Here is a 25,295-nt window from a genome sequence, read left to right as displayed (position 1 = left end):
GACCCAGCGAGGCACTGCGCGCAACCCAGGATCACATTGCTGGGAAATAGAGCCTTGGGACACTGATTGAAAACACCTGTGGGGGTTGAGGAACAGGGAGAGACTCCCAGCCTCACAGGAGAGGTCGTTGGAAAGTTCCATGGGGTGCACAAGCCCACCCACATGGGAATCAGCACCAGAAAGATCCAGTTTGCTTGGGGGAAGCAGCGGAAGGGACTGAGGTCTGACAGAGAGTGGAGCAAATGCCATTGTTTCCTCTCGGACCCTGCCCCCACATACAGCGTCACAACTCAGCGACTGGGGTGCCCCACCCCAGTGAACACTTAAGGCTCTGCCCCTCATATGTAACAGGTGCGAGCAGACCAAAGGAAAAAAAAAAGAGATGGCTCAAACAGAACTGAAAACCTCTCAACCAATACTTTTAAATGACTGAGAGATAGCCAACCTATCAGATGCACAGTTCAAAGCACTGGTAATCCGGATGCTCACAGAATTGGTTGATTTTGGTCACAAATTAGATGAACAAATGCAGGCTACGATAAGAGAAATTAAGGAAAATGCACAGGGCACCAATAGTGATGGAAGGAAACTGGGACTCAAAATGATAGAGTGGACCAGAAGGAAGAAAGAAACAACCAAACAGAAAAGAATAGAGAAATAAGAATTTTTTTTTAAATGAGGAGAAGCTTGGGAACCTCCAGGACATCTTTAAATGTTCCAACATCCAAATTATAGGGGTACCAGAAGGAGAAGAGGAAGAGCAACAAGTGGAAAACTTATTTGAACAAATAATAAAGGAGGACTTCCCCAATCTGGCAAAGGAAATAGACTTCCAAGAAGTCCAGGAAGTTCAGAGTCCCAAAGAAGTTGAACCCAAGAAGGAACACACCAAGGCACATCATAATTACATTAGCCAAGGTAAAAATGAAGGAGAGAATCCTAGAAGCAGCAAGAGATAAGGAGACAGTGACCTACAAAGGAGTTCCCATTAGACTGTCAGCTGATTTCTCAAAAGAGACCTTGCAGGCAAGAAGGGGCTGGAAAGAAGTATTCCAAGTCATGAAAGGCAAGGACCTACATCCCAGATTGCTCTATCCAGCCAAGCTTTCATTTAGAATGGAAGGGGAGATAAAATGTCTCTCAGATAAGGTCAAGTTAAAGGAGTTCACCATTGTCAGGATGGGCAGGGCAGGACAAAATGGTGGCTGAACCTGGAAAAGACGGCTGACATCAAACTAGGGCATGAGGATAACCACCAATATGTTGCCACTTTGTTCGGAGGGACCCAATCCCCAGCCCCCACGAAGAGGGCCAACCGAAATAAAACCCGCCATATTCCCTGTTTGCTCACGACTTTCTCAGCCCCACCGTGCGGACTGAGAAACCTCACCCAGGCGTGCAAATCCCAATAAAGCTCTATACTGCCTAATTTTGTGGCTGATTAGCATTTATTCCTCGGTGGAGCCTTAAAAAAAACCCTTTCATTTGGTGCCAAAACCTGGGAGGAGTAGTTGTCCACTGAAGACCGCTCCTCTCCCAACTCCCCGAGGAGGCCTCATGGCCACCCCACCAGTCTGAGCACCGAACCAGGGTAAGTGTCGCCATCCCTCAACTTCCTGGTCCTTGGACTCCGACTCCGGGTCCCCGTCTGCTGGAGAGGCTGCTCTCCTACCGAAAATTGTAGCGCTATGTCGGGGGTAGCCCTTCCGGGAGAAACTGTTCTCTCTCCGGGATTCAAGAAAGGGTGGAGACATCCCCCAGCCTTGTGCTCCATTTCTGTCCAACTTGGTCGGTGACTTGAGTTACGGGACGCCAATTCTCGGTCACCAATCTTCCATCCTTGGGGCCAGGAACGGGGGAGCAGGGGTCCAAGCCAGATCCTAAGTCACCTCTAGGGTGCCTTCTGAAAAATTTGCCAGCAATTGACCCTGACCTCAAGCAAAAACAGCTGATTTTTCTGTCCGCTATGGCCTGGCCATTATATTAGCTCAATAACCTACCCTGTTAACCCAACCTCCAATTTCACCTACCCTAGTCAACCTTCAGGTATGGGAAACCTCCAAGCCTGTTATGGATTCTCACCACACCCCAGTCATCATCACGCTGAAAAACCCCACCATCTTTCTTTCTAGACCCCAGTTCCCAATCTCTGAAGCCCATCATAGAGGTCTCAGACCTATCATCTCCCGCCTTATGGGGCAGGGACTTTTAATTCCGACCAACTCCCCGAGTAACACCCCAATTCTTCCAGTTCGGAAACCATCAGGAATATACTGGTTAGTCCAAGACCTAAGGCTCATTAATAAAGCAGTAGTCCCTATCCACCCGGCAGTCCCAAACCCCTACACTCTCCCCTCCCGCATCCCACCTACCAACACCTATTTTTCTGTTCTGGACCTCAAAAATGCCTTCTTTACTATCCCCCTCCATCAGGATTCATATTTTCTTTTTGCCTTTACCTGGACTGACCCTGACACCAACCTCTCACAACAACTGACATGGACAGTCCTTCAAGTCTCTGTTCAAGTTCCTAGATCCCCTCTTCTCCTTCCCAAATCTTCTCCAGTCCATCAAACAGGTGCACTCTGAATGCTCAGTCTGCTCTAAAACATCAACCCAGGAAGGCCTTAAACCAACTCACCAGATGAGAGGACATCTCCCTGGCTAGAACTGGCAAATCAACTTCACTCACATGCCTCCTCACAAAAAATTCCACTGCCTTTTAACTTTTATTGACATATTTTCAAGTTGGATTGAGGTCCATCCCATGATAAGAGAAACAGCAGATCAGTAGCCAACTTCCTCCTCAACCACATTGTCCCACAATTTGGGCTGCCCTCCTCTATCCAGTCAGACAACGGCCCAGGCTTCATCTCCCAAATTGTCCAGCAGGTCTCCACCTCCCTCGGCATCACCTGGAAGCTGCACATTCCTTATTATCCCCAGTCTCCCAGTAAAGTAGAATGGACTAAGAGCATCCTGAAAACCTACCTAACCACACATACCCTAAAAATTAGAGGTTCCTGGGCCTCTCTGCTCCCTCTAGCCCTCACTCAGATATGGGCAGACCCACAAAAACCAACAGGACTTAGCCCTTTTGAATTACTGTATGGCTGCCTTTTCCTAATTAACCATAACCTACCAGTACACACTCCCCCTCTGGCCTCCTATCTGTCTTATCTCTCTCTCCTCTGGCATCTTCTCTGTAAACACACTGACAGAGTTCTTCCTCCAGTAGGGGGGTGTCCGGAGACAGGCCCGGCCACTCTCCTACAGCCTGGAGACCAGGTATTACTCAAGGAGCTCCGACTTGGACCGCTCCAGCCCAAGTGAATGGGACCCCATACTGTCATTCTGACCACCCCCAGAGCAGCAAAATTAGTGAGTCAGCCAGTGTGGGTTCACCTCTCCCACCTTAAGCCAGCCCCTGCTTCAGAAAAGTGGTCAGCACAGCTCATAGGAGATACCCAAGTCCACTTTACTCGAACACCAGGCTCCCCAGATGAAGTCGCTGCAAACCGACTTTGTTCTCCCACTTTGGGCAAAGGCCATACTCAAACTGCAGAATAAGTATGTTTAGAGGTTCTTTGTGTGTAAAACACACTAAAAAAAAAAAACGGGCAAGTAATTTCTCACACTGTCACTTCTGCGGATTGCCCTCCCTCTGGGTGCTCTACATACATCCTTCTCTCTGCACCGGCCAGTAGCTTTAAAGGACTAGACAGTGCCAGACACTTAGATAATTTCCCCACTATGTGTTTCCTCTACGATCAGACAGAGGAAAGATGCAAATGGTGGCCAGACAAATATGGAGGCTGCCCTTATAACTCCTGCAGGCATCATGAATGGCCCAAAAACACAACCATGGACCCTAATTATCACAGATCCGTGGGATTCCAAGTGGGAACAGGGAGAAAAGAAAACTATACCAAGACTTTTCATACTCACCACCCCGCCCCCCCCAGAATTCGATTGAAATATACCAAGCCCTTGTCCCAGGCCCATAGAATAAAACCATACTGACAGATACTATCCTAACACATGAACAGTCTCTACTAACAAAAATCCGGCAAGAAAAATAAAATACCCCCTTCTCTTGGCTTGGCCTCGTATGTGAAGGTATTTCCCTCCTAAACCTTACTGGTATAGGAAATATTACCGATTGTTTCTTATGTGCTTATCTCGACCGTTTCCCGATCGCAGCGGTCCCCATTCCCACTCCTCTCAATGTCACTGACTCCCCCACACCTTTCCTCTTAAAGGACGTACCTCTTCTTCAAGATCCCGAACGCCATCCATAGGTATGTTATGCCACTAATAGCATCTCCCCCTGAAACCACACTATACCCATATCAGGAACCACTACCAGCCCCCCCACCAGCACATTTTTTTGGTGCAATGAAGCGCTGCTGCGGACCATGAACTCCTCCTCTGCCTTCCCCTGCTTCCCAACTGTGCTGACCCCACAGCTTATGCATTATGGAGAAGGAGAGATCAGGGACAAACTAACCAGGCATAAAGAAAAACAAGCTGTCTTCCTGCCCATAGTAGTAAGTCTAACCTTTACCACAACCCTGGCAACAGCTAGAATAGGCAGCGCTGGGTTAACAAACAGTCTCCAAGCCACTCGCCAATTACAGGCTGAGCTGGAGCAGGCCCTTAATGCCTCTGTCACCTCTCTAGCATCTTTGCAGAAACAGATAACCTCGGTAGCCCAGGTTGCCCTCCAAAACCGCAGAGCTCTAGACCTACTAACAGCAGAAAAAGGAGGAACATGTCTCTCCCTGCAGGAACAGTTCTGCTTCTATGTGAATGAGAGCGGCATAGTAGAAGAGAATGTTAACACCCTACAGAACCTCAGGGACGAATTACGCCGAGACCACGCCACTCCTGAAACAATACTCTGTGGTGGCATTCTCTACTCTTTACCACCCTGGCCCCGGTCCTAGGGCCAGTCATAATAATCTACATACTATTAATGCTTGGCCCCTGTTTCCTGAAATTCCTCCAGGAAAGAATTCACAAAGCCTCCCAGGTTACATTTAACCAGTTGCTGCTTCAGGCCCAAACCTACTTGCCCCTCCCTAACGAACCAGAAACAGCCAACCTCTAGCCCCTCCCCTCTACGCTCTGCTGACAGCAGGAAGTAGCCAGATCGAACACGGCGCCCCTTATCCTATCAAAGAGGTCGGAATGTCAGTATGGGCGGGGTAGGACAAAACGGCAGCTGAGCTACGACCCGGAAAAGATGGCTGACATCAAACCAGGGTGCGAGGAGAACCACCAATGATATGTTGCTACTTTGTTTGGAGGGAACCAATCCCCAGACCCCACGAAGAGGACCAACCAAAATAAAACCCTGCCATGTTCCCTGTTTGCTCGTGACTTTCTTAGCCCCACTGTGTGGACCGAGAAATGTCACCCGGGCGCACAAACCCCAATAAAGCTCTATACTGCCTAATTTTGTGGCTGATTTGCATTTATTCCTCGGTGGAGCTTAAAAAAACCTTTCAATCATTACCAAGCCCTTATTTTATGAAATGTTAGAGGGATTTATCTAAGAAAAAGAAGATAAAAAACGTACAGTAAAATGACAGCAAACTCACAATTATTAACAACCACACCTAAAAAAAAACTAAGCAAAAAACTAGAACAGGAACAGACCCACAGAAATAGAGAACACATGGAGGGTTAGCAACAGGGGAGTTGGGGGCGGGAGGTACAGAGAATAAGTAGCATAGATGGTAGGTAGAAAATAGACAAGGGGAGGGCAAGAATAGTATGGGAAATGTAGAAGCTAAAGAACTTATGACACATGGACATGAACTAAAGGTGGGGAATGTGGGTGGGAGAGGGTGTGCAGGGTGGAGGGGAATAAAGAGGGGTAAGGGGACAACTGTAATAGCATAATCTAAGATATATTTTAAAAATTTGGGGGGAAAAATAAATATATAGATAATAAAAAAAGAAACATGGTCCAAATGAAAGAACAGATCAAAACTACAGAAAAAGAGCTATCCAAAATGGATATTAGCAATCAGTCATATACAGACTTCAAAACTGTTTATTTGTTCTCCAGAAAGTTAGTAAGGACCTCAACAGCATAATGCTATGTGTTTGTGGCTGCATCCACCTCCTCCACAGTGGCGTGTGTGACAACCCCAAGCCTCTAGAGTATTTGGTGTTTGGATCTCTCATCACATAGTTTCTGAGTGTTCCCCATTGGTCAGCATGGCTTCTCAGATCCTCATCACATGCTGCAAAACTCTATCCTCCAATAATGAGCTTCCTTAGCTGTTTGGGCTCTTTTTTAAAAAAAGATTTTATTTATTCATTTTTAGAGAGGGAAGGGAGGGAGAAAGAGAGAGAGAGGAACATCAATGTGCGGTTGCTGGGGGCCATGGCCTGCAACCCAGGCATGTGCCCTGACTGGGAATCGAACCTGCGATGCTTTGGTTCGCAGCCCGCACTCAACCCACTGAGCTACGCCAGCCAGGGCTGTTTGGGCTCTTTGAAAGACTCTGGCTTAGACATGACAATTGCAGGAGGGAGACTTTAACAATGATACTGTCCTTCACTATATCGCGGTTCACTTATTGCGGCTTCACTGTATCGTGTTTTGTTTTGTTCTTTTTTTAATCTAATTCTGAATCGTGGAGTTTTCGCTACATCATGGAATTTTGCGGTACTGTACTTCGGTGGTGAGTACCCATATAGAATTTTATATGCTGTTAAAATTACGTAGGTTTAAGAGTGTATGAAATGTTTATAAGAATGTGGGAAAGGTTAATAAGAGAGTGGGAAAGGTTTATAGGAGTGTGGGAAGGGTTTATAAAGCCTTAAAATATATATAAATAATAAAATAAATATAATGCCGCTACTTCGAGGATTTTCACCTATCACGGGAGTCTCTGGAACATAACTCCTGCGATAGGTGAGGGATCACTGTGCTTAGCAGCATCCACCTCCAGAAAGGGTTAGTATTTATTTTCTTACTGGTGAAAACACTTGTTTTGGCCCATGAAATGTTTTATGGAGTTTTCTGATAAGATGTATTTTTAACTTCTGTGAATATAACATGAATCTGGAAATTGTAATTATATATACACAATTTACATTATAACCAGAATGTCTGTGATTTTGCCATCCATTAAGGTTTATAAAGTGAACATGTGAACGTGAGACAATCGTTTTGGATTGTTATATTTCTCCACATTGCAGGGAAATAATCATCAGTTTACCTGTAAATGCAGTGACAGTTTATGCATGGTGACTGGAGATCATTTTTTATAAAAGAGTTGTGAAGTAAGCAAACTACAGAAAGGTATTGATGTTGATGAACAGACTTATACAATGTGCATTTCTTAAATAGCTAATAAGAGAAAATGCTCTATGAAGCCCTAGAAAAGGCAAATCACAATGGATAGTACAAAAGGTATTTAGCTAAGAATGAGAGAATTAACTTGAGCTATGGCTCTGCTGGAAACATGGCTACCCTGGAATTCTTTCTACAAAATGTGGGTTCTTTGCATTCCTGAGGTCTTGAGGAAAAATAGTAAGGTGAGAAAGATATAGTAAGGTGTGAGTCAAGAAATTTAGATAAGTTAAAGGAAAGTAAGAAACATTCATACTGCAGAGACTGTTTCTTAAATACTTCATTTATTTATTTTGAGGCAGAAGGGAAGGGAGGGAGAAAGAGCGAGAGAATCATCAATGTGTGCTTGCCTCTCACACATCCCCTACTGGGGACCTTGCTAGCAACTGAGTCATGTGTTCTGACTAGGAATCAAACTGAGGACCATTTGGTTTACAGGCTGGCACTCAATCCACTGAGCCACACCAGCCAGGGCTGGAAAGACTGTTTTTAATGTGTATTTGAGCCAAACTGAGGATGATTTCCAGGAAATAAAATTTCAAGGAAGTGTGAAAATGCATTGGAAAATGGCAGTTTTACCACTAATTTTATACATCAGAATCAAAAAGGAAGATATAAATGGGAACTTGGAAATCCACTGGTAATGGGTTAGAGAGGCAGAAGAAAACAAAGCAGTAAAATCCCTGATATTAGATAAAAAAGCAAAAATGAATGAAACCCAGTTCTTTTACATTGGTGGATATGACATAGTTAATATTTGGTTAATTAACACAATAATTAGAACAATGGGGTTTTTGGTTTTTTGTTTTGGTCTTTGCTCTGGTGCAGTGCTTGTGCCCTGAGGGGTAAGAAAAAAGGAAATTACCCTGACCTTACAAATGTACGTTAACATAGGTGCAAAAGTTCAAAATGTTCTCATATAAGGTAAAAATTGACCTTTTTCAGGGAAGATACAGTCCTAGACATGCCTACTTGCCATGACTTGCTTTTACTTAGAAAGTTTTAATTTCAGAGCATATATAGGGGTATTTGCAGACTCTCGGTTTGTAAGGCCATCTCGGAAGAGTCCACTAAGATGGTGAGGTTTAGTTTGGGCCTGAGCCTTTTCTTTCTTTGGTCCACAGAGGTAGCATGCGTAAGCAGTTAAGAAGGGCCACCTGCACCTGCAAATGCTTGGAGATGCCACAGAGCTGGGAATAGGTACCTCAAGTCTACTTTCCTTGTGTTAAAAACAAGGGGTAAAAGGGAGGGGTCAAGAATCAGACTTGTAAAATGACCAAATGATAATTTGGATATCCACTGTAGATATTGGGGCATTTGCATAAGAAAAAGTAGCTGGTCTCTCTTGAGTTTAACAGGATCCATCTGGCTGCCTAGTTTAAAACAGATTGTGGGGGTTAATGTAGGAAGCAGGGAGCTCTAGACCAAGGAAGTTCTATGATTCAGAGGAGAGCTGATGGACCATAGTTGGGCCTCAGAGGTAGGAGAAAAGGTTGGGTTCTTGGTCCATCTTTTATTTTTTATTGCATTTTCACATTACCATTTACCCCCTTCACATCCTCTTCCACTTTCATCCACATACTCTCCCTTCCATTTTTTAAGAACGGCAAGTCGAGTTTCAGAGTTTGCAGTTACAGTAGAGAAAGGAAAAGGTTCAAAATCACCCCAGCATTTTTGGTCTTAACAGCTAAAGCAGTAGAGGCTCCATCAGCTGGACAGGGGAAGATGGTAATAGGTTAGTTCTCTTTGGGAATATGGGAACATTCTTTTTGTTCACACTTTTAGAAGTTTCAAAGAGCAGTGAGTGGAAATCCCCATGAGCAGCTGACATATGGGCCTGGAAACGTGTGGAAGGGTGGAGGACGGAGTCAAGCAAAAGTGGTGGCTCTTTTGTGCATGAGAGTGAGGGTGTCAAAGCTAAAGGAGTGAACCTGGATGTGAGGATGTAAGGAGGAAGAGGTCATACAGCATTTGCACAGCTAGAGGAAGTGTGATCTGATGGGTCTGGGTTCTTGGTGTTTGGATTGAAGGGTGAAGCCTAAGCCCATATATTGCTGTGTGTTGGAGGCAAGATCTGGGAGATTCAGTGAAAGTGCTTACCAGGAAGAATGGGGCCCTGTAGGCATAGCCCTGAGTTTAGATGGTATAAAGCAGGAGTTTGAGCCCAGGGATCTGAATTGTTCCTTTGGATAAGTTGAAAAAACCACAAAGAGACTTGGATGGATCAAATATGTTTATTGATTTTAGAGAGAGGAAGGAAAAGAGATAGCTAAAAATGTGAGAGAGACACATCAATTCACCCCAACTGGGGATGGGTATTGAACTCACCATTTAGGTATGAGCTCCGACAGGGAATCACATCTTTCTGTTTATAGGACGATACTCCAACCAACTAAGCCATATTAGCCAGGACTCTCATATCCTTAAATTGACCTTGAATCTATGGTCCTGGGATGTGATTTTTGTGGTTTTGCACACATTCAACTTCTTCTATGCAGCCTCTTATCACGAGGAGGAAAGGTCCTACAGGAAGCCATTTGTGGAGAATCAACTAGTAAACCCTGCCTCTCTTCTTTGTCTCCCATTCTATGCTTGTGTGTTTCTTTGTGAAGTCTCCACCATTTACTGAACTTTGGGGCCAAACCATATATGACAGCCATTTCCTCCAAGTCTGAGTCTTTATCTTGAAAATCATCCCATAGAATCATGCCTAATTGTGCAAGATGGATGTTTGCAATGGGAATAGTCTTTCCCTATTCACCCAACATCAAATTCACCAGGCTTTCTTTTTGTTCAGGTTGCTGCTCTGGAGCAGCAGATGTGGAGGATCCCACAGAACAGAACCTTTCTGTATGTGTGTCGCAGGCAAAGGATCCAAAGGAAGCTTTGTCTTCCCAGAAGAGCCACCCCAGTGAGTGTTCTTGGCCAGTCTTGCGAGACATTTTCCTTTTGGTTGACCAGCAAAGAACACAACACAGCCAGAAACTTCAGGTGTGGTGCATGTGCAAAATGATTTTATTGCAGAGCAAAGCAGCTCCAGCGCCAGGAGTAGCACATGAGGGAGAAGCTTTCCATACGAGGTGTGGACAGGGCCTCAGTTGTGAAGGGCTGCAATTTGAATCTGTCCCAAAAGATTTTTACCTGTGGGGAGCTTGGGCAGAACATTTTTACCAGCTCAGGACATGTCCAACAACAGGCTATTTACACCTGGGAAAGGCCAAATGAAATGTCAACATCTGGGGTGGGTTCTCAAAGATAAAACATTATCACACAAGGAAAGAATGTAAGAAAGCCACAGGCTGCAAACATACTTCTTCCAGAACAGGTTGTCCAAACTGGAAGACTGTTTTTTGTGCCGTGAACATGAAAAATGTTTTCTAGGAACCTCTGGTCTTTATCATCATCAGAAAAATAAAAAAAGAGGAAGCCTTACATGGATTCCTGCCACACTCACTGCACTTACATGTGCAGTGAATGTGGGAAATATTTTATCAAGAACTCTGCCCTTGTTATCATGAGAAATTAATACAAGAGAACATTATCATCAGAGTTCAAATAGAATGAAGACTTTTTGAGAATGGTAAATATTCGTAATCTTTTAGCCAAAATTATATCATGTTTGGACAAATGAGAGTTCACTTTGGAGGATATTTTTGGATGTGTAGAAAATGTACACTTTTACCCTGGCTGGTGTAGCTCAGTGGATGCAAGCGAGTGCTGTCCTGTGAACCAAAGGGTTACCAGTTCAATTCCCAGTCAGGGCACATTGCCTGGGTTGTGGGCCAGGTCCCCAATTGGGAATGTGCCAGAAATAACCTAACATTGATGTTTCTCTCTCTTTTTCTCCCTCCCTTCTCTCTCTAAAAATAAATAAAGAAAATCTTTAAAAAAATATACACTGTCTTTGGTTCGGTTTAACAACACTGGAGAAAACTCTGAGGAGTCATTTTTCTGAATTTAATCATTTACATGCAAACATCAAAGGAAGGGAGATATTGAAATAACTATTAGTTGTCTGGAAAGAATCTGTTTATATCTTTCATAATTTCATTTATTTCTTCTTAAGGAGGGGGGAGGGAGAAAGTGAGTGAAACATTCATGCCAGAAATAAATATCAAGAGGTATTGAATACCCCAAAGGCCTGAACCCGCAACCCAGACATGTGCCCTGACTGGAAATCTAAGCAGCCACTTTTTGCTTTGGGGGACAGTAACACTCAATCAACTGAGCCACACGAGTCATGGGAAAGTATGTGTGTTTATGTTACATTTTTTAAACTTCCCAGGGTTCTTGTTAGATTTATGTCAATGGAAGTTTCTGTGTCCAAAACTATTTCACCTGTACCACCTAGCAGGTACTCACAGTTTTTTCTTTCTTTAAATCTTCAGTTTTCATCGGTCACTGTCCTACTGTCCTCAGGGAAGCTGACTTTGTTCTCTGATTTGTTGGAGGAAATTAGGAGTAGCCTGAGCCCTTAGGAGATCTGCATTTCTGTCACTCTGACTAGTTGGTGCATGGACCTGACTTAGTGTTGACCCCAGAAAACAGCATCTGAGTTCAGCTGGCAGCTTGCAAAACATGTTTCTTTTTGGAAAACCTGTTGTCTGGAAATAATCCGTTTATATTTTTCACAATTTCATTTATTTATTTTTAGGGAGAGGGGGAGGGAGAAAGTGAGTGAAACATTCTGTATCCTATATTTTTCCAGGATAGCTCTGGTGAATATTTCCAGCATTGAAGTCACAGGATAGAATGGCCAGGTCCATGTCTGTTTGGTGTGTAAAATAATGAAGGTGTGTTTTTGTTTAAGTCCCCTTTCAGTTTGGATGTTTTATTTACTGTGTGGGGTAGGATATAGCCAGATTTGTGCTCTACAAGCATGAAGAAGTAAACAAATTTTATGGTGGTTTCAGAATTTCTCTGCCTCACAGGTGGCGCAACGGTGCCAAAATTAGTGCTGCCCACCTCCTTCTAGGTCAGATTGCGGAGCTCTGTGATACTCATATCAAGTCTGGATGCTATGAGTTTTAGGAGTCACAGGTCAGTTTCAAGAGGGGTAACAACTTCAGTTGCATGTAGGATCAGCATGACTTGTTTCCTTTGTCAGAGTAATGCACCATTTTCAAGGGAATCACTCAGAAACTCTTGCAAGGAATGCTATGTCCTAATGCCAACAGTACAATTGGTGTTGGTCACTGGTCTTAGGACCAAAGGGGTATGGAAAACCATGATTGCTACACAATAGCTGGGCTAATAGAGATTGGAGGAGACTGCAGCCAAATAGATGGAATGTGCCTCTTCTAAATGTGCATCCACAAAGGTTCCTGGCAAAAGACTGCCAGATCAGTGTGTTCACAAATCTGACGATCTTCAGGCAAGTTTCTTTTTATGGCCAAAGTCATTGTTATAGAAAATCATCAAAAGATTTTGCAGATTTCTTTGCCTTCTCAGATATTTATCTGAAGATTATTGGTGTCCAGGCAGGAAGTCAGTGTTACCAAAAAGTGTTATCTATTGTTCAGAAATGTGATTTTTGTGACCCAGTCAGCATTCTTATTGAATAAGTGAAAGATGTTCAGTGTGGTATATTGTCACTGAGAAGTGCTACCTCTGTAGTGCATGAGAATATGGATTGAATAGAGTTTCCAAACCTATTTCTAAAAAGTCTTGGGCATATAGATATTTATATGATATAGATATTTATATTTAGATATTAAATATAGATATTTGTATTTATAAGGCACATCATAATTACATTGCCCAAAATTAAAGATAAGGAGAGAATCCTAAAAGCAGCAAGAGAAAAGGAGAGAGTTACCTATGAAGGAGTTCCCATAAGACTGTCAGCTGATTTCTCAAAAGAAAACTTGAAGGCAAGAAGGGGCTGGAGAGAAGTATTCCAAGTCAGGAAAGACAAGAACCTACATCCAAGATTACTGTATCCAGCAAAACTATCATTTAGAATGGAAGGGCAGATAAAGTGCTTTCCAGACAAGATCAAGTTAAAAAAAATCATCATCACCACACCCTTATTATATGAAATGTTAAAGGGAGTTATCTATGAAAAAGAAAATGATAAAAAATATGAACAGTATAATGACAACAAACTCACAACTATCAACAACTGAACCTGAAAAATAAAAAACAAAAACAAACTAAGCAAACAATTAGAACAGGAACAGAATCACGGAAATGGAGATCACATGGAGGGTTATCAGTGGGGAGGGGAGGGGGGAGACTGGGGGGGGAAATGTACAGGGAATAAGAAGCATAAACGGTAGGTACAAAATAGACAGTGGGAGGTTAAGAAATAACATAGGAATGGAGAAGCCAAAGAACTTATATGTATGACCCATGGACATAAAGGTGCAGGGGTGAACAGTGGTGAAGAGGAATGCAAGGCAGAGGGGACTAAAGGGGAAAATGGGATAACTGTAATAGCATAATCAATAAAATATATTTTTTAAAAAAGAAAATAAATAAATAAGTTTACAACCTGGCTTTAAAACCTTAAATGAAGTCTAGCCAAGTAGTCAAAAAGAATATATTTTATGTTATTGTAAATTATAAGGTGGTAGGTGCTGTTGAAACATGAAAAAAGCAGCACAACACAAATAAAAGTATGTGCATCCTGCATATTTTAGAGCTTTCACTGAAACAGTGAAGAAGGTTGTGATTAGATCAGGATGCTGTTCTGTGGACAATAAAAATGCAGTACAATTTTCCCATGTTTGCAGCTTGGCTGTAGTGTCAGACCATTTCTATGACCACTGTGCCCATAGCAGGGTGCTGAAAATACTGTGTTTTTTACTTTTTGAAAAATGATTTTTAAGTAATATCTGGTAAGTTTTTAGATTTTTCAACTCCTCTCATGTTATCTAGTTTTAATTTGTTTTTCAGGCTTTGGATTATATTTTAGTGTTATGTTTGCTCTAAATTTTTAATTAAGACAGGCTTCTTCGCAGGTTCGATTCCCAGTCAGGGCACATACCTGGGTTGCAGGCCATGGCCCCCAGCAACGGCACATTGATGTTTCTCTCTCTCTCTTTCTACCTCCCTTCTCTCCCTAAAAAATAAATAAATAAATAAATAAATAAATAAATAAATAAATAAAATCTTAAAAAAAAAGACAGGCTTCTTACAGTACTGTTGATATTTGATATTATTGCACACATGTATGCCCATATTTTTTTTGTTAATCCTAACATTTTATGTGCTTTTTAATTTTCTGGGGTATACATAGGTTGAGTATGAATATGTACTTTATTTACTCTAAGTATAATTTCTAAATAGATTCATCTTATTCCACGGGGAATGTGAGAAACATGTCGCCCCTGCTCTTAAATATGTCTGCACAGGGGAAAATCTCTTTCCTTATGATAACTGCAATATCACTTTGAAGTTAGAATAGTACAAATAACCTTGTCAGAATTCAATTCTCCCAGTTTTTCAAAACTTTATTTTTCTTAATGGATGTTTCTAACTAAACAGTTGACTTCCATTTAAGTTTATATTTTGTACCTTAGTTATTTTCTATATCAAACATGTGACTTACATTCTTGTGTTACTTCTGACGCAGGTGCGGTGGTGTAAGTAAACCATTTATCTGAAAAACTTTTTCAGGCCCTGTCATGCAGAAGTACTTCCTTTTTCTGTGACTGGCTGTGTGGTGTTGCAGAGATAATGCATGTTCATCATCGTGCACGCGAGTACTGTCACCAGACAGAAAACATCATTTATCCTTTTCAGAACGCGTTATCTCCCAGTAGCTTTTCCAGGGAGTCTGGGTCTTGTCTCTTGGTGTCAGGTAGGAAACCTCTTTTCAATTCCTTGGGCTCTAGGAACCACAGTACCCAGAAGGCTGTTCAAGGGCTGAGCCTATAAGGCCCAGAAAAGGCTTTTCTGCTGGGGCCAAACGCATGTGGGCGGGACTTCCGTCGCCCTGCTGGCGGGCATTTTGTCTTCTCTCAGAATCACCTCACCCTAGGAAGGATGGTGAATGCAGTCCCGCAGTGGAGATCCTAGTGACAAGAAATCGAAGAGACCTGGTCGTGGGGTCACAAAAGCGATTGTGAGCGTCTGTGACTCCGCTTAGGTAACCGAGATGGGGACCACGATGCCCGACGACCCCTCCTGGCCCGCTGCTCCCGCCCTGCTCCTCACACAGAGTTTGCCTGCGGCGACCCCTCCGAGGAGCCCAGTTGAGGTGAGTGCGCGTCCCAGCGCCCTCCATTCTCAGCCCACGGAGCCCTGAAGGCTCCGGGAGAGGGGCCCCTGTCCCGTCCTGCAGCCCACGCCCCGGCCTCGTTAATCGTAGGTGCTCATTGGTGACACAGGGTGTGAAGGGGCTGAAGGGACCACCTGCTGACACCCTGAAAGACCCGCAAACTGGGATCGGCCTCACATCTGCTTGAAACGGTCTGAAGCGGAGTCACGTCCTGACTGGGAGGCAGGGGGGTTGCACCTTCATTCTGAGGGTCCTGGGAGCCCGGAATGGTCGTGAACAGAGAGAAACACAGGTTCCGTCACGGTTTTGAAAGCCTTTTAGACCTTTCTGAGGTAGAAAACCGACTGGAGTGGGGTGATGAGGACAGTGGGGCACAGGAAGAGGGCCGTTTTTCAAGATCACAGGGCTGATAAGCGGCCGTGCTGAGTAGACATTTGGCCGGAGGTCACCAGACTCCAGGGCTGGGCGAGGATACAGCTGACACCTGCTTACCTGGAGCTGAAGGGTGGTTGATTGCTTCTTCCCACAGGTTCTGAGGTTGAAAATCATTATCAAACTAGACAAGGAAGTATAGGGTGTCCCAGTCCCTCCCTGGTGATAACACTACTGTAATAGTGTCCAAAGACTCTTCCTTTGGTTTTTTTCCTGGCTCTTGGATGTGGGGACCCTGGGGATACCCCAATCCTGAGTGCAGGTCACTGGTAATATCAAGGTGCTCCCACTTCTTGTGTCAATTAAAGAAAATTTCAAATCTTTAGAGAAATTTAAAAAAATATTCTATTTATTTGTAGGGAGACGGGAAGGGAAGGAGGGACACATCAATGTGTGGTTGCCTCTCGTTTGCCCCCTATAGGGGCATGACTTTGCTTGCAACCCAGGCATGTGCCCTGACTGGAAATGGAACCAGCCACCCTTTGGTTCACAGGCCAGTGCTCAATCCACTGATCCACACCAGCCAGGGTACTTTAGAACATTTTTAAGAAATCTTTATTATATTTTTTCTAGTATCATTTATTCCCCCTTTACCCCTTAGAGACTTTTAAAAATGTTTATTTTAGTCAAAAGGACGTTGATTACAAAGAAACAATGGAGTGAGAAAATGCTTCAGAAAATGGCATTTTTACTACTTGTTTTATACATCAGAATCAAAAGGGAAGACATAAGTGGAAAATGTGACATCAATTGGTGATAGGTTAGAGAGGCAGGAATATACAAAGAAGGAAACTCTGATATTAGATAAAAATAAAAATGTTCATTTATATTTGTGGGTACAAGATAGTTAATATTTAATTAATTAACACTATAATAACAGTGAGGGGTTTTTGGTCTCTTTTTCTGGTGCAGTGTTTGTGTTTTGCAGGGTAAGAAAAAAGGAAATTATCCTGATATCCTAAGGGTATGTTAACATAAGTGCAAAAATACAAAGATGGGACTAGTTAAGGTAAAAATTGACCTTCCTCAAGGAAGATACTGACTTAGGACATGGCTACTTACCATGACTTGCTTTTAGTTAGAATGTTTTAAATTCAGACTATATATAAGGGTGGTTTCAGTTTTTCATTTTGTAGGCCATCATGGAGGACTCCCCTAAGCTGATCAGGTTTAGTTTGTGCCCTCCCTTTTTTTTTCCAGTCCACACAGGCAGCCACTTTAAACAGTTAATTCAGGTAACCCAGGAAGGGACACCTGCACTTAATAATGCTTAGAGATGTCACAGAACTTAGAATAGGTACCTCAGGTCTCCTTTGTTTGTGTTAAAAACAAGGAGCAAGAGGATCAAGAATTAGACTTATAAAGTGGCCAAATAGTAATTAGGGTATTCATAGTGGGGATGCTGGAGTATTTGCATAAGGGAAAGAAGTTGGTTTCTCCTGGATTTAACAGGCTCCTTGTGGATGCATACTGGAAATACATATTATGGGGGTTAATGGAGGAGGCAGGGAGCACTGGCCTAGGCAAGTTCTATGATCCAAAGGAGAGCTGATAGATGCAGAGGAGAGCTGATTAACAAGAAATGGGCCTCAGGTAGGAGAAAAGGTTGGTTTCTTGGTCCATCTTTTATTTTCTTATTATGTGTTTTTACATTACCCTTTATCCCCCTCATACCCTCTTCCACCTCCATCCACACTTTCCCCCTTCCATTTCTAAAGAATGTCAAGTAGAGTTGCAGATTTTGCAGCTGCAGGAGAGAAAGGAAAGGGTTCAAAATCACTCTAGCATTTTTCATCCTAGCACCTGAAGCAGTGGAGGCTCCATCAGCTGGGCAGGGGAGGATGGTGGTATGTTAATTCTCTTTGAGAATATCAGAAGGATGTTTTGATTCACACTTTTAAAAGTTTCAAAGAGCAGTGAGTGGAAATATCTCGTGAGTGAACACAGGGGTCTGGAAATCTGTGGAAGGGTTGAGGTAGGAGTAATTAAAAAATGGTGGCTCTTTAGGGTGAGGGTTAAGGTGGTAGAGCTGAGGTTGTGTGTTGGGAACTGCCCTGCCTGGTTTCAGGACCTATAACCCCCTCATGGCTAAGGCTGAGTGAGTGACCTTGGGACTGTAAGCCACTAAGGAGACAAAGCTTATCTCCATGGCAGGGGTGCTGCCTCTGCTTCTTTTACTTTATCCTGCCTTACCCCCAATGCTTGATGGATTAGCCAATGATGGGTAAGATTCCTCAAGGGAGGGACGACCTAAGACACGCATAGTCACAGGGACCCCCAGAGAAGGACTTGGGGGCTACAGAAAAGGGGTGATAGACCCTCGCCCCTTGGCTTTGACATAGGCCTGACTTAAGCATGAAATAATGCTGGTGGTGGGTGCAGCCCTGTGCTGGAAAGGGCAGGTTCCCTAGGGCAATCAGGCCTAAGGAAGAATACCTAAAATACTGTGAAACCTGCTTTGTTAAGAATGCTCTCAATTAAATGATAAGAGTCCAAGCAGGAAGTGAGTTGGTTCCTCAAAGTTTTATGGCTATTTAGCTATCTAACCCTGACTCAAAATAGGCCCTTAGAGTTCTCTGCATGTTATCTATTGTTTGGTCCTTACTGCCTGATAATTATTAATGAGCTTTACGTATACACACCCTGTATTCCTATGCAAATTGAATCCAATAAAAGTCTCTCAAGGCTAGGGTCAGGACACTCTCATTTTGAGAGGGTGGCAGAGGCCTCCGAGGCTTGCTCTTCCCTTGAGAGAGAAGTTGCACCATCCCTTTTTCTCCATAATGCTGCGGACACTGTGGGCCAGTGTCTGCATCAGGTGTGAACCCCAGGGTAAAGATCTGAAGGGGTAGAGATCACACAGTTGTGCACAGCTAGAGATAGTGTGAACTCATGGTTCTAGGTACCTGGTGTAGGGAATTAAGGGTGAAGCATAAGACCATGTTTGGTTGTGTCTTGAAGGTATGATGTGGGAGACTCAGTGCATAGGATGAGGCTCTGCAGGGTGGACCCTGAGTTTAGATGGCATTTATCTGCCCCACTTCCTGTTATCCTGCCTATCTATGCCAAGGGCAATGTGAGTGATTAATGAGATTGTGATGAGAGTGCAGGCAGCTCCGGCAGCACCAAGGGCTCTTTTCTCAACTAAGGACCCTGTAGGGGGTTGAGTGTGGGTAAGAGTAAGATAGTGAGTTCTCAGACACACTTTTCCACATTTATTTTCATTAATTCCGACAGGTTGTTGTGGTCTTTGAGGATGTCGCCATGTATTTCTCCAGGACAGAATGGTGCCTCCTTGGTGAGGCTCAGAGATGCCTGTACCTTGAGGTGATGCTGGAAAACTATGCTCTTATATCATCACTGGGTAAGACAGTCACTCTCCCATTGCACTCTTCTTTGGTATGCCTTCACTCCCCATTCTTATGGGTTTCCTTTTGCTTCTATTCTAAGCTCTAATGGTCCTGACCAGACTCATACCCAGGGAGGAATGGATAGCAGCATCTGGGCTTTGGTGTGTTGTAGGAACCTCAGTTCTCCTTTCTGACACAGTAAAGAATTACAGACCAGCAAGTTTACTAGCGTGCAAACAGAATTTATTACTAATACCTTCTCATGGAAGAGAATGGGTCTTGCAAAGTTGGGGGTATAAGTTGTAGGTTTACTTCAAGGCAAGGGTGGCAAAAAGCATCAGGACTTTGTCCTTAGGACTCATGTAGTGGGAGGATTGGGGTGAGATGTTACATATTTACTGATGGGCAAAGGTGGTGCCAGCTTTCCCTGGGGGAATGTGACTACCCAAAAGTCAGTATATAGTCAGGGTCTGTCAGCCTGAATTCTTATCTTGATCCAGACCACATTTGGTCATCTTGTAAAACAGATACATGACAGGAGGCAGGTAATTAAAGTTGAGGTGGTTTTCCAAAGTTATTTATGGGATCTTTCTGTAAACACTAGGGACCTCCTCATAAAACAGATAGTGACCAGAAACAGGCAATTAACCAAAGCTGTTTTATGAACCTTGTTTGGGTGCTGTGGGTCCCCTTCCCCCTTTCTTTCAACACTGGGGATGAATGCACAGTTTCAAAGGCTTTCTTCCCCCAGACAGGGAAAACTATACATAGAATTTCAAGGGCTTCCCCCCTCCTGTGCTAGCATGTGTTTTCTGTGATATTGGGAACACCTGGCAATATTATTGGACCAGATTCAGGACTGCTGAGGTAGTGGGTGAGACATGTCTTCCTTCTCCTCCTTGACTTTACTACCTATTCTGCCTGACAGGATCACTCGTAATCCTCTCTCTAGGGATCCTTCTTTTTGCTTCATTGTCCCAACCTTCAGGAAACTAACTCACATTGTCAAGAAACAATAAAACCCCCACTCTCTCCTGGTGACCTTGACTAAGGTTTGCATAGTCCCCATGCCCTCTGTTCCCTAGGGAGCCCTCTGCTCTCACGCATTGATTTTGGGCACTGCTTGCTTGCTTCAGTTTTCTGAGTAGATCCTGGACTTGGCTGAGCTGGTTTGTTTGCACTGCCCCCTTCTCTCCCTGCATCCCCAATACCTGCTATACTGAACCCTCTTAGGGAAGAATTTGAAATCAGCAGTGTTGCCAGAGGCTAATGGATTTCTCATTGGTTAGTGAGAAAATATATTTTTTATATTTCTGTTGATCATCCTACAACTATATATATTTTTTATCCTCAATGGAAAATATTTTTATTGATTGTTAGAAGAAGGGAGGGAGAAGTAGAAACATCGGTGTGAAAGAGAAGCATGGATAAGTTGCCCCCATATATACCTTTAATAGGGGTTCAAACCCAAAACCTATTCATGCATGGGACCATGCTATAACTAACTGAGCCACTTGGGCAGGGCTGGATAAAACACTATACATATATTTATTAGTTCTGTTTTCTCAATATGTTCAAACTTCAATAATTCCTTATTGCTTTCAAATGGGATAATCTGCCCATTGTTGAAAGGGGGATATTTAAGTTGTCTAGTACTGTTGCATTGTGTTTTCTGCCTTTAGATCTCATCTTGTTGGCTTAATGTACTTAGGTGCTCTGTGGTTGGTTGCATTGTAATTCACATTCAAATTCCTACACACCCATACATCATAAGCAGGAAGGGCTGCAGGCAGCCATTAACAGAAATATTTTGTAAACCCCTCTTCCTTGTGTCCTGTTGTGTCCTATTATCCTTCAATTAATGAGGTGTCCATTATCACTGACCTCAGGGGTTTATTTAGAGCCTGTCACACTTGTCTTGATAATCATCACATAGAATCGTACCAGATGTTACAGATGCAAATTAGTGATGAGAAAACCCTCTCCCTGTGGGTCAGTATGGACTTCACTAGCATTTGTTTTTCTTCAGGTTGTTGCTGTGCAGCAGAGCATGTGGTGGCACCCACTGAACAGAATATTACTATAAGAATCTCAAAGGCTATGAATCTGAAGTCAGCACTGTCTTTCCAGAAGAGCCACCCATGTGAAAGTTGTGGATGTGTCTTGAGAGACATTTTCCTCTTGTTTGACCAGCAGGGAACCCAACAGAAGCCGATACTGCTGAAGTGTGGGGCATGTGCAAAACCATTTTATTTCAGTGCACAGGGTTACCAGCAGCAGGAGCAGGGCACAACAGAGAATTGTTTCATAAGCAATGTGGACAGGGTTTCACTTGAAAAGAGCTGCAATTCCCATATGTCATGGAATCCTTGTACTTCTAGTCAGGTTGGAAAATGCTTCATCAGCCCCCAACATCTAGAGCAATTGGATGTTCCCACCATGCACAGGACAAACAAAATCTCTAAGTCTGGAATGACTTTACAAAGTACAAAATATTACACTACAAGAGAATGCAAGAAAGCCATTGACTGTGATACACTTCTTGAGGACCAGGGATTCCTTCCTGGAAGACAATGTTTTATGAACTGTGAAATTGGAAAAACTGTTAACTGTAGCTCTTCCCTCCCTGTTCATCAGAGAGTTCACAGTGGAGAGAGGCCTTATGAATGCATTGAATGTGGAAAATCTTTTAACTTTAGCTCTGAACTTTCTAAACATTCTGGAGAAAGGACTTACACATGTGATAAATGTGGGACATCTTTTACCTATAGTTCTACCTTCTGTTATCATCAGACAGTTAACACTGGAGAAAGGCCTTATGAGTGCAGTGGATGTGGAAAATCTTTTACCTTTATCTCAGCCCTCCATTATCATTACAGAGTTCACACTGGAGAAAGGCCTCATAAGTGCAGTCAATGTGGAAAATCTTTTACTAGTAGTTCGAACCTCCGTTATCATCACAGAATTCACACTGGAGAAAGACCTTACAAGTGCGGTGAATGTGGGAAGTCTTTTACCCACCGCTCTCCCCTGCATGCACATGAGAAAGTTCACATTGCAGAGAGGCCTTATGTGTGTAGTAAATGTGGGAAATCTTTTAAGAGAAAAGGTATCTTTAACTCTCATCAGAAAGTTCACACTGGAGAAAGGCCTTATCAGTGCAGTGAATGTGGGAAATATTTTAAGAGAAAAGATTACTTTAATTCTCATCAGAGACTTCACACTGGAGAAAGGCTTAATAAATGTGGTGAATGTGGGAAATATTTTACCCATAGCTCTACCCTGCGTAAACATCAGAAAGTTCACACTGTAGAAAAGCCTTATGAGTGCCGTGAATGTGGGAAGTATTTTAAGAGAAAAGATAACTTTAATTCTCATCACAGAGTACACACCGGAGAAAGACCTTATACATGTGGTGAATGTGGGAAATCTTTTACCCACAGCTCTACCCTGTGTAAACATCAGAGAGTTCATAGTGGAGAAAGGCCTTATGAGTGCAGTGAATGTGGAAAATTTTTTACGCGTAGCTCATCCCTCCATTATCATCACAGAATTCACACTGGAGAAAGGCCTTATAAGTGCAGTAAGTGCAAAAAATCTTTTACCCGTAGCTCTGAACTTAGTAAACATCACAGAGTTCATAGAGGAGAAAAGCCTTAGTAGTGTGATAAATGTGGGAAATTGTAGACCAGTAGCTCTGCCCTCTGTAAACTTCACAGAGTTCACACTTGAAAAAGGCCTTACGAGTGCAGGGGGTATGGGAAACTTTATACCTGTAGCTGTGCCCTCCATTTTTATCAGTGTTCACACTGGATGAAGACCTTATGAATGCACTAAATTAGGAAATCCTTTATGTCTATCAGTCAGGTCCATTACCATCAAAGAGTTCACACTAAACGAATACCTGTGAGGGCAGTAAATGCAGGAAATGTTTTCTCTGTAGCATTAACCTTCATTGTTATCAGAGACTGCACACATAGCAAAGTTTTATGGCTACAGGAAATGTGAGAAATTTTGTTTTATCAGTAACCTTTGTTATCCTTAGAGACTTCACATAGGAGAAAGGCTGTATGAGTGCAATGAAATTGGAAATATCTTTTTCTGTGCAGTTCTTGCTATTGTCATCAGAGAATTCATAATGGAATGGCCTTATGCCTGCAGTGAACGTGTGTAATGTTTTTCGTGTATCAGTGATTTCCACTAGTATGTTAGAATTTCACTGGGGAAATGCAATTACAGTAATTATGAATATGAAGTATTTTAACTGTAGCCATTCCCTTCATTGTTATTAGAGAATTGACAATGTCTTAGTTCTTATAACTAAAGAAAACTTGAGAAATCTTATTTTCTATCCATTGTGTGTGTTAACTTCTGAGAAGTCACTCAGGGGAAACATTTTTACATACATCAAATATGAGAAGTTTTTGGGTTTTTTGTATCACTAGCCTCCATTATATTCCTATTTTCATTCTGGTGGAAGGCCTCATGAGTACAGGGAATGTGGGAAAATATTTTTTGATTCTTTCTCTTTTCTATCATCCGAGAGTTTACACATAGATAGGCCTTATGGGGATATCACATGCAGGAAATCTTTTACCTCGTAGCCATAACTGCTTTAATCATAGTTCACACTGGTTAAAGTCTTCGAACATGAAGTGAACACAGGAAATCTTTAGCCATAAGTCTCTACCCTTTGAATACTGGAGAGTTCTAACTGTCTAAATGGTTACTAAAATTTCAGGAAATGTACTATTTTTTTCAGTGTAATGACTCTAAAGAAAACTTACTGAGAAAAATGTCTGAGTTTAATTTTATATGTTCATGGTGTGGACATGTCTCAGAAGTTTAATGTTTAAATTTTGAAGAACCTAACAAAGTACGACCTAAACTAATGGTACCTTTTGGATTCATATTTATAGTGTATGAGGGTTGCATTTCCCCACTCTAACAAAATCTTAATTGTTTAATTTTTATCATTTTAGCTTTTTTCATACATATATCATGTACTCACTGTTTTAGTTGCATTTCCCTAAGGATTTTTGATGAACGTTTTTGCAGGAGTGTATGTACTAGAGATATTTTTTTAGTAAAATGTGTGCTCACATAATTTACCTATTAATTTGGGTACTCCCCTTTAACACAGGACAGTGAAACAACAAAGATCTATGTTGTAGTATCACCCATTTTCAATCCTGAATAACAAATACTTTTTTATTTATGAATTAGCTGTTTTGTAAAATAATTGTTTTTAGTTTTTTAAGATTTTATGTATTTATGTATTTATGTAGAGAGAGAGGAAGGGAGGGAGAAAGAAAGGGAGAGAAACATCAATGTGTGGATGCCTCTCAAGTGGCCCCCACTAGGGACCCAGCCCACAATCCAGGCATGTGCCCTGACTGGCAACCCTTTGGTTTGCGGCCCATGCTCAATCCACTGAACTACACCAGGCAGGTGAATAACTGTTTTTAATAGTGGAAAACATACCCAAATTATTTGGATTTTTTTTTGAAAAGATTTTATTTATTTTTAGAGAGGGGAAGGGAAGGAGAAAGAGGGACAGAAACATCTGTGTGTGGTTGCCTTTCACATGCCTCCCTACTGGGGACCTGGCCTGCAGCCCAGGCATGTGCCCTGTGAGGAGATTGAAACAGTGAACCATTGGTTCACAGGCTGGAGTTTAATCCACTGAGCCACAACAGCCAGGGCTGTTTGGTTTTTTTTTTTTTGTTTTGGTTTGGTTTTTTGGCTGTACACAATGTAGTTGGCACATTTTATATACTTGAACGAATAATCTGAATCATTAACACTTTATTGATTTTGTAAATTCAAACATACAGTAATAAAATAAAAAGCTTTGCTTCTTAGTTTTCAGCCATTTGTGGTCTATCATCTGAGGTTTGCTGGGCTGCAG

The 25,295-nt window shown here is 42.6% G+C and overlaps 2 protein-coding genes across 2 annotated transcripts in view; both read left to right on the top strand.

Moving 5' to 3' along the window:
- The window catches only part of LOC123826149 (zinc finger protein 211-like), a 105,445-nt gene that overhangs the window by 12,610 nt on the left and 67,540 nt on the right, over positions 1-25,295 (top strand). The gene's annotated exons all lie outside the window — the stretch shown is intronic.
- LOC123826139 (zinc finger protein 345-like) lies at positions 15,327-24,704 on the top strand. The gene is made up of 3 exons (XM_045850073.1): positions 15,327-15,581; positions 19,272-19,398; positions 21,414-24,704. The coding sequence occupies exons 1-3, from the start codon at positions 15,480-15,482 to the stop codon at positions 23,042-23,044; spliced, it is 1,860 nt and encodes a 619-aa protein (XP_045706029.1). The 5' UTR covers positions 15,327-15,479; the 3' UTR covers positions 23,045-24,704.

This window comes from Phyllostomus hastatus, unplaced genomic scaffold, assembly GCF_019186645.2.
Source record: "Phyllostomus hastatus isolate PE091 unplaced genomic scaffold, TTU_PhHast_1.1 phas_contig_133, whole genome shotgun sequence".
Lineage (NCBI taxonomy): Eukaryota > Metazoa > Chordata > Mammalia > Chiroptera > Phyllostomidae > Phyllostomus > Phyllostomus hastatus.
This window is presented reverse-complemented; position numbering and strand designations above follow the sequence as displayed.

Coding starts and splice junctions, on each gene's coding strand:
- LOC123826139 (XM_045850073.1), top strand. CDS start 15,480: ATGGGGACCACGATGCCCGACGACCCCTCCTGGCCCGCTGCTCCCGCC. Junction 15,582..19,271: donor CTCCGAGGAGCCCAGTTGAG/GTGAGTGCGCGT, acceptor TAATTCCGACAG/GTTGTTGTGGTCTTTGAGGA. Junction 19,399..21,413: donor TGCTCTTATATCATCACTGG/GTAAGACAGTCA, acceptor GTTTTTCTTCAG/GTTGTTGCTGTGCAGCAGAG.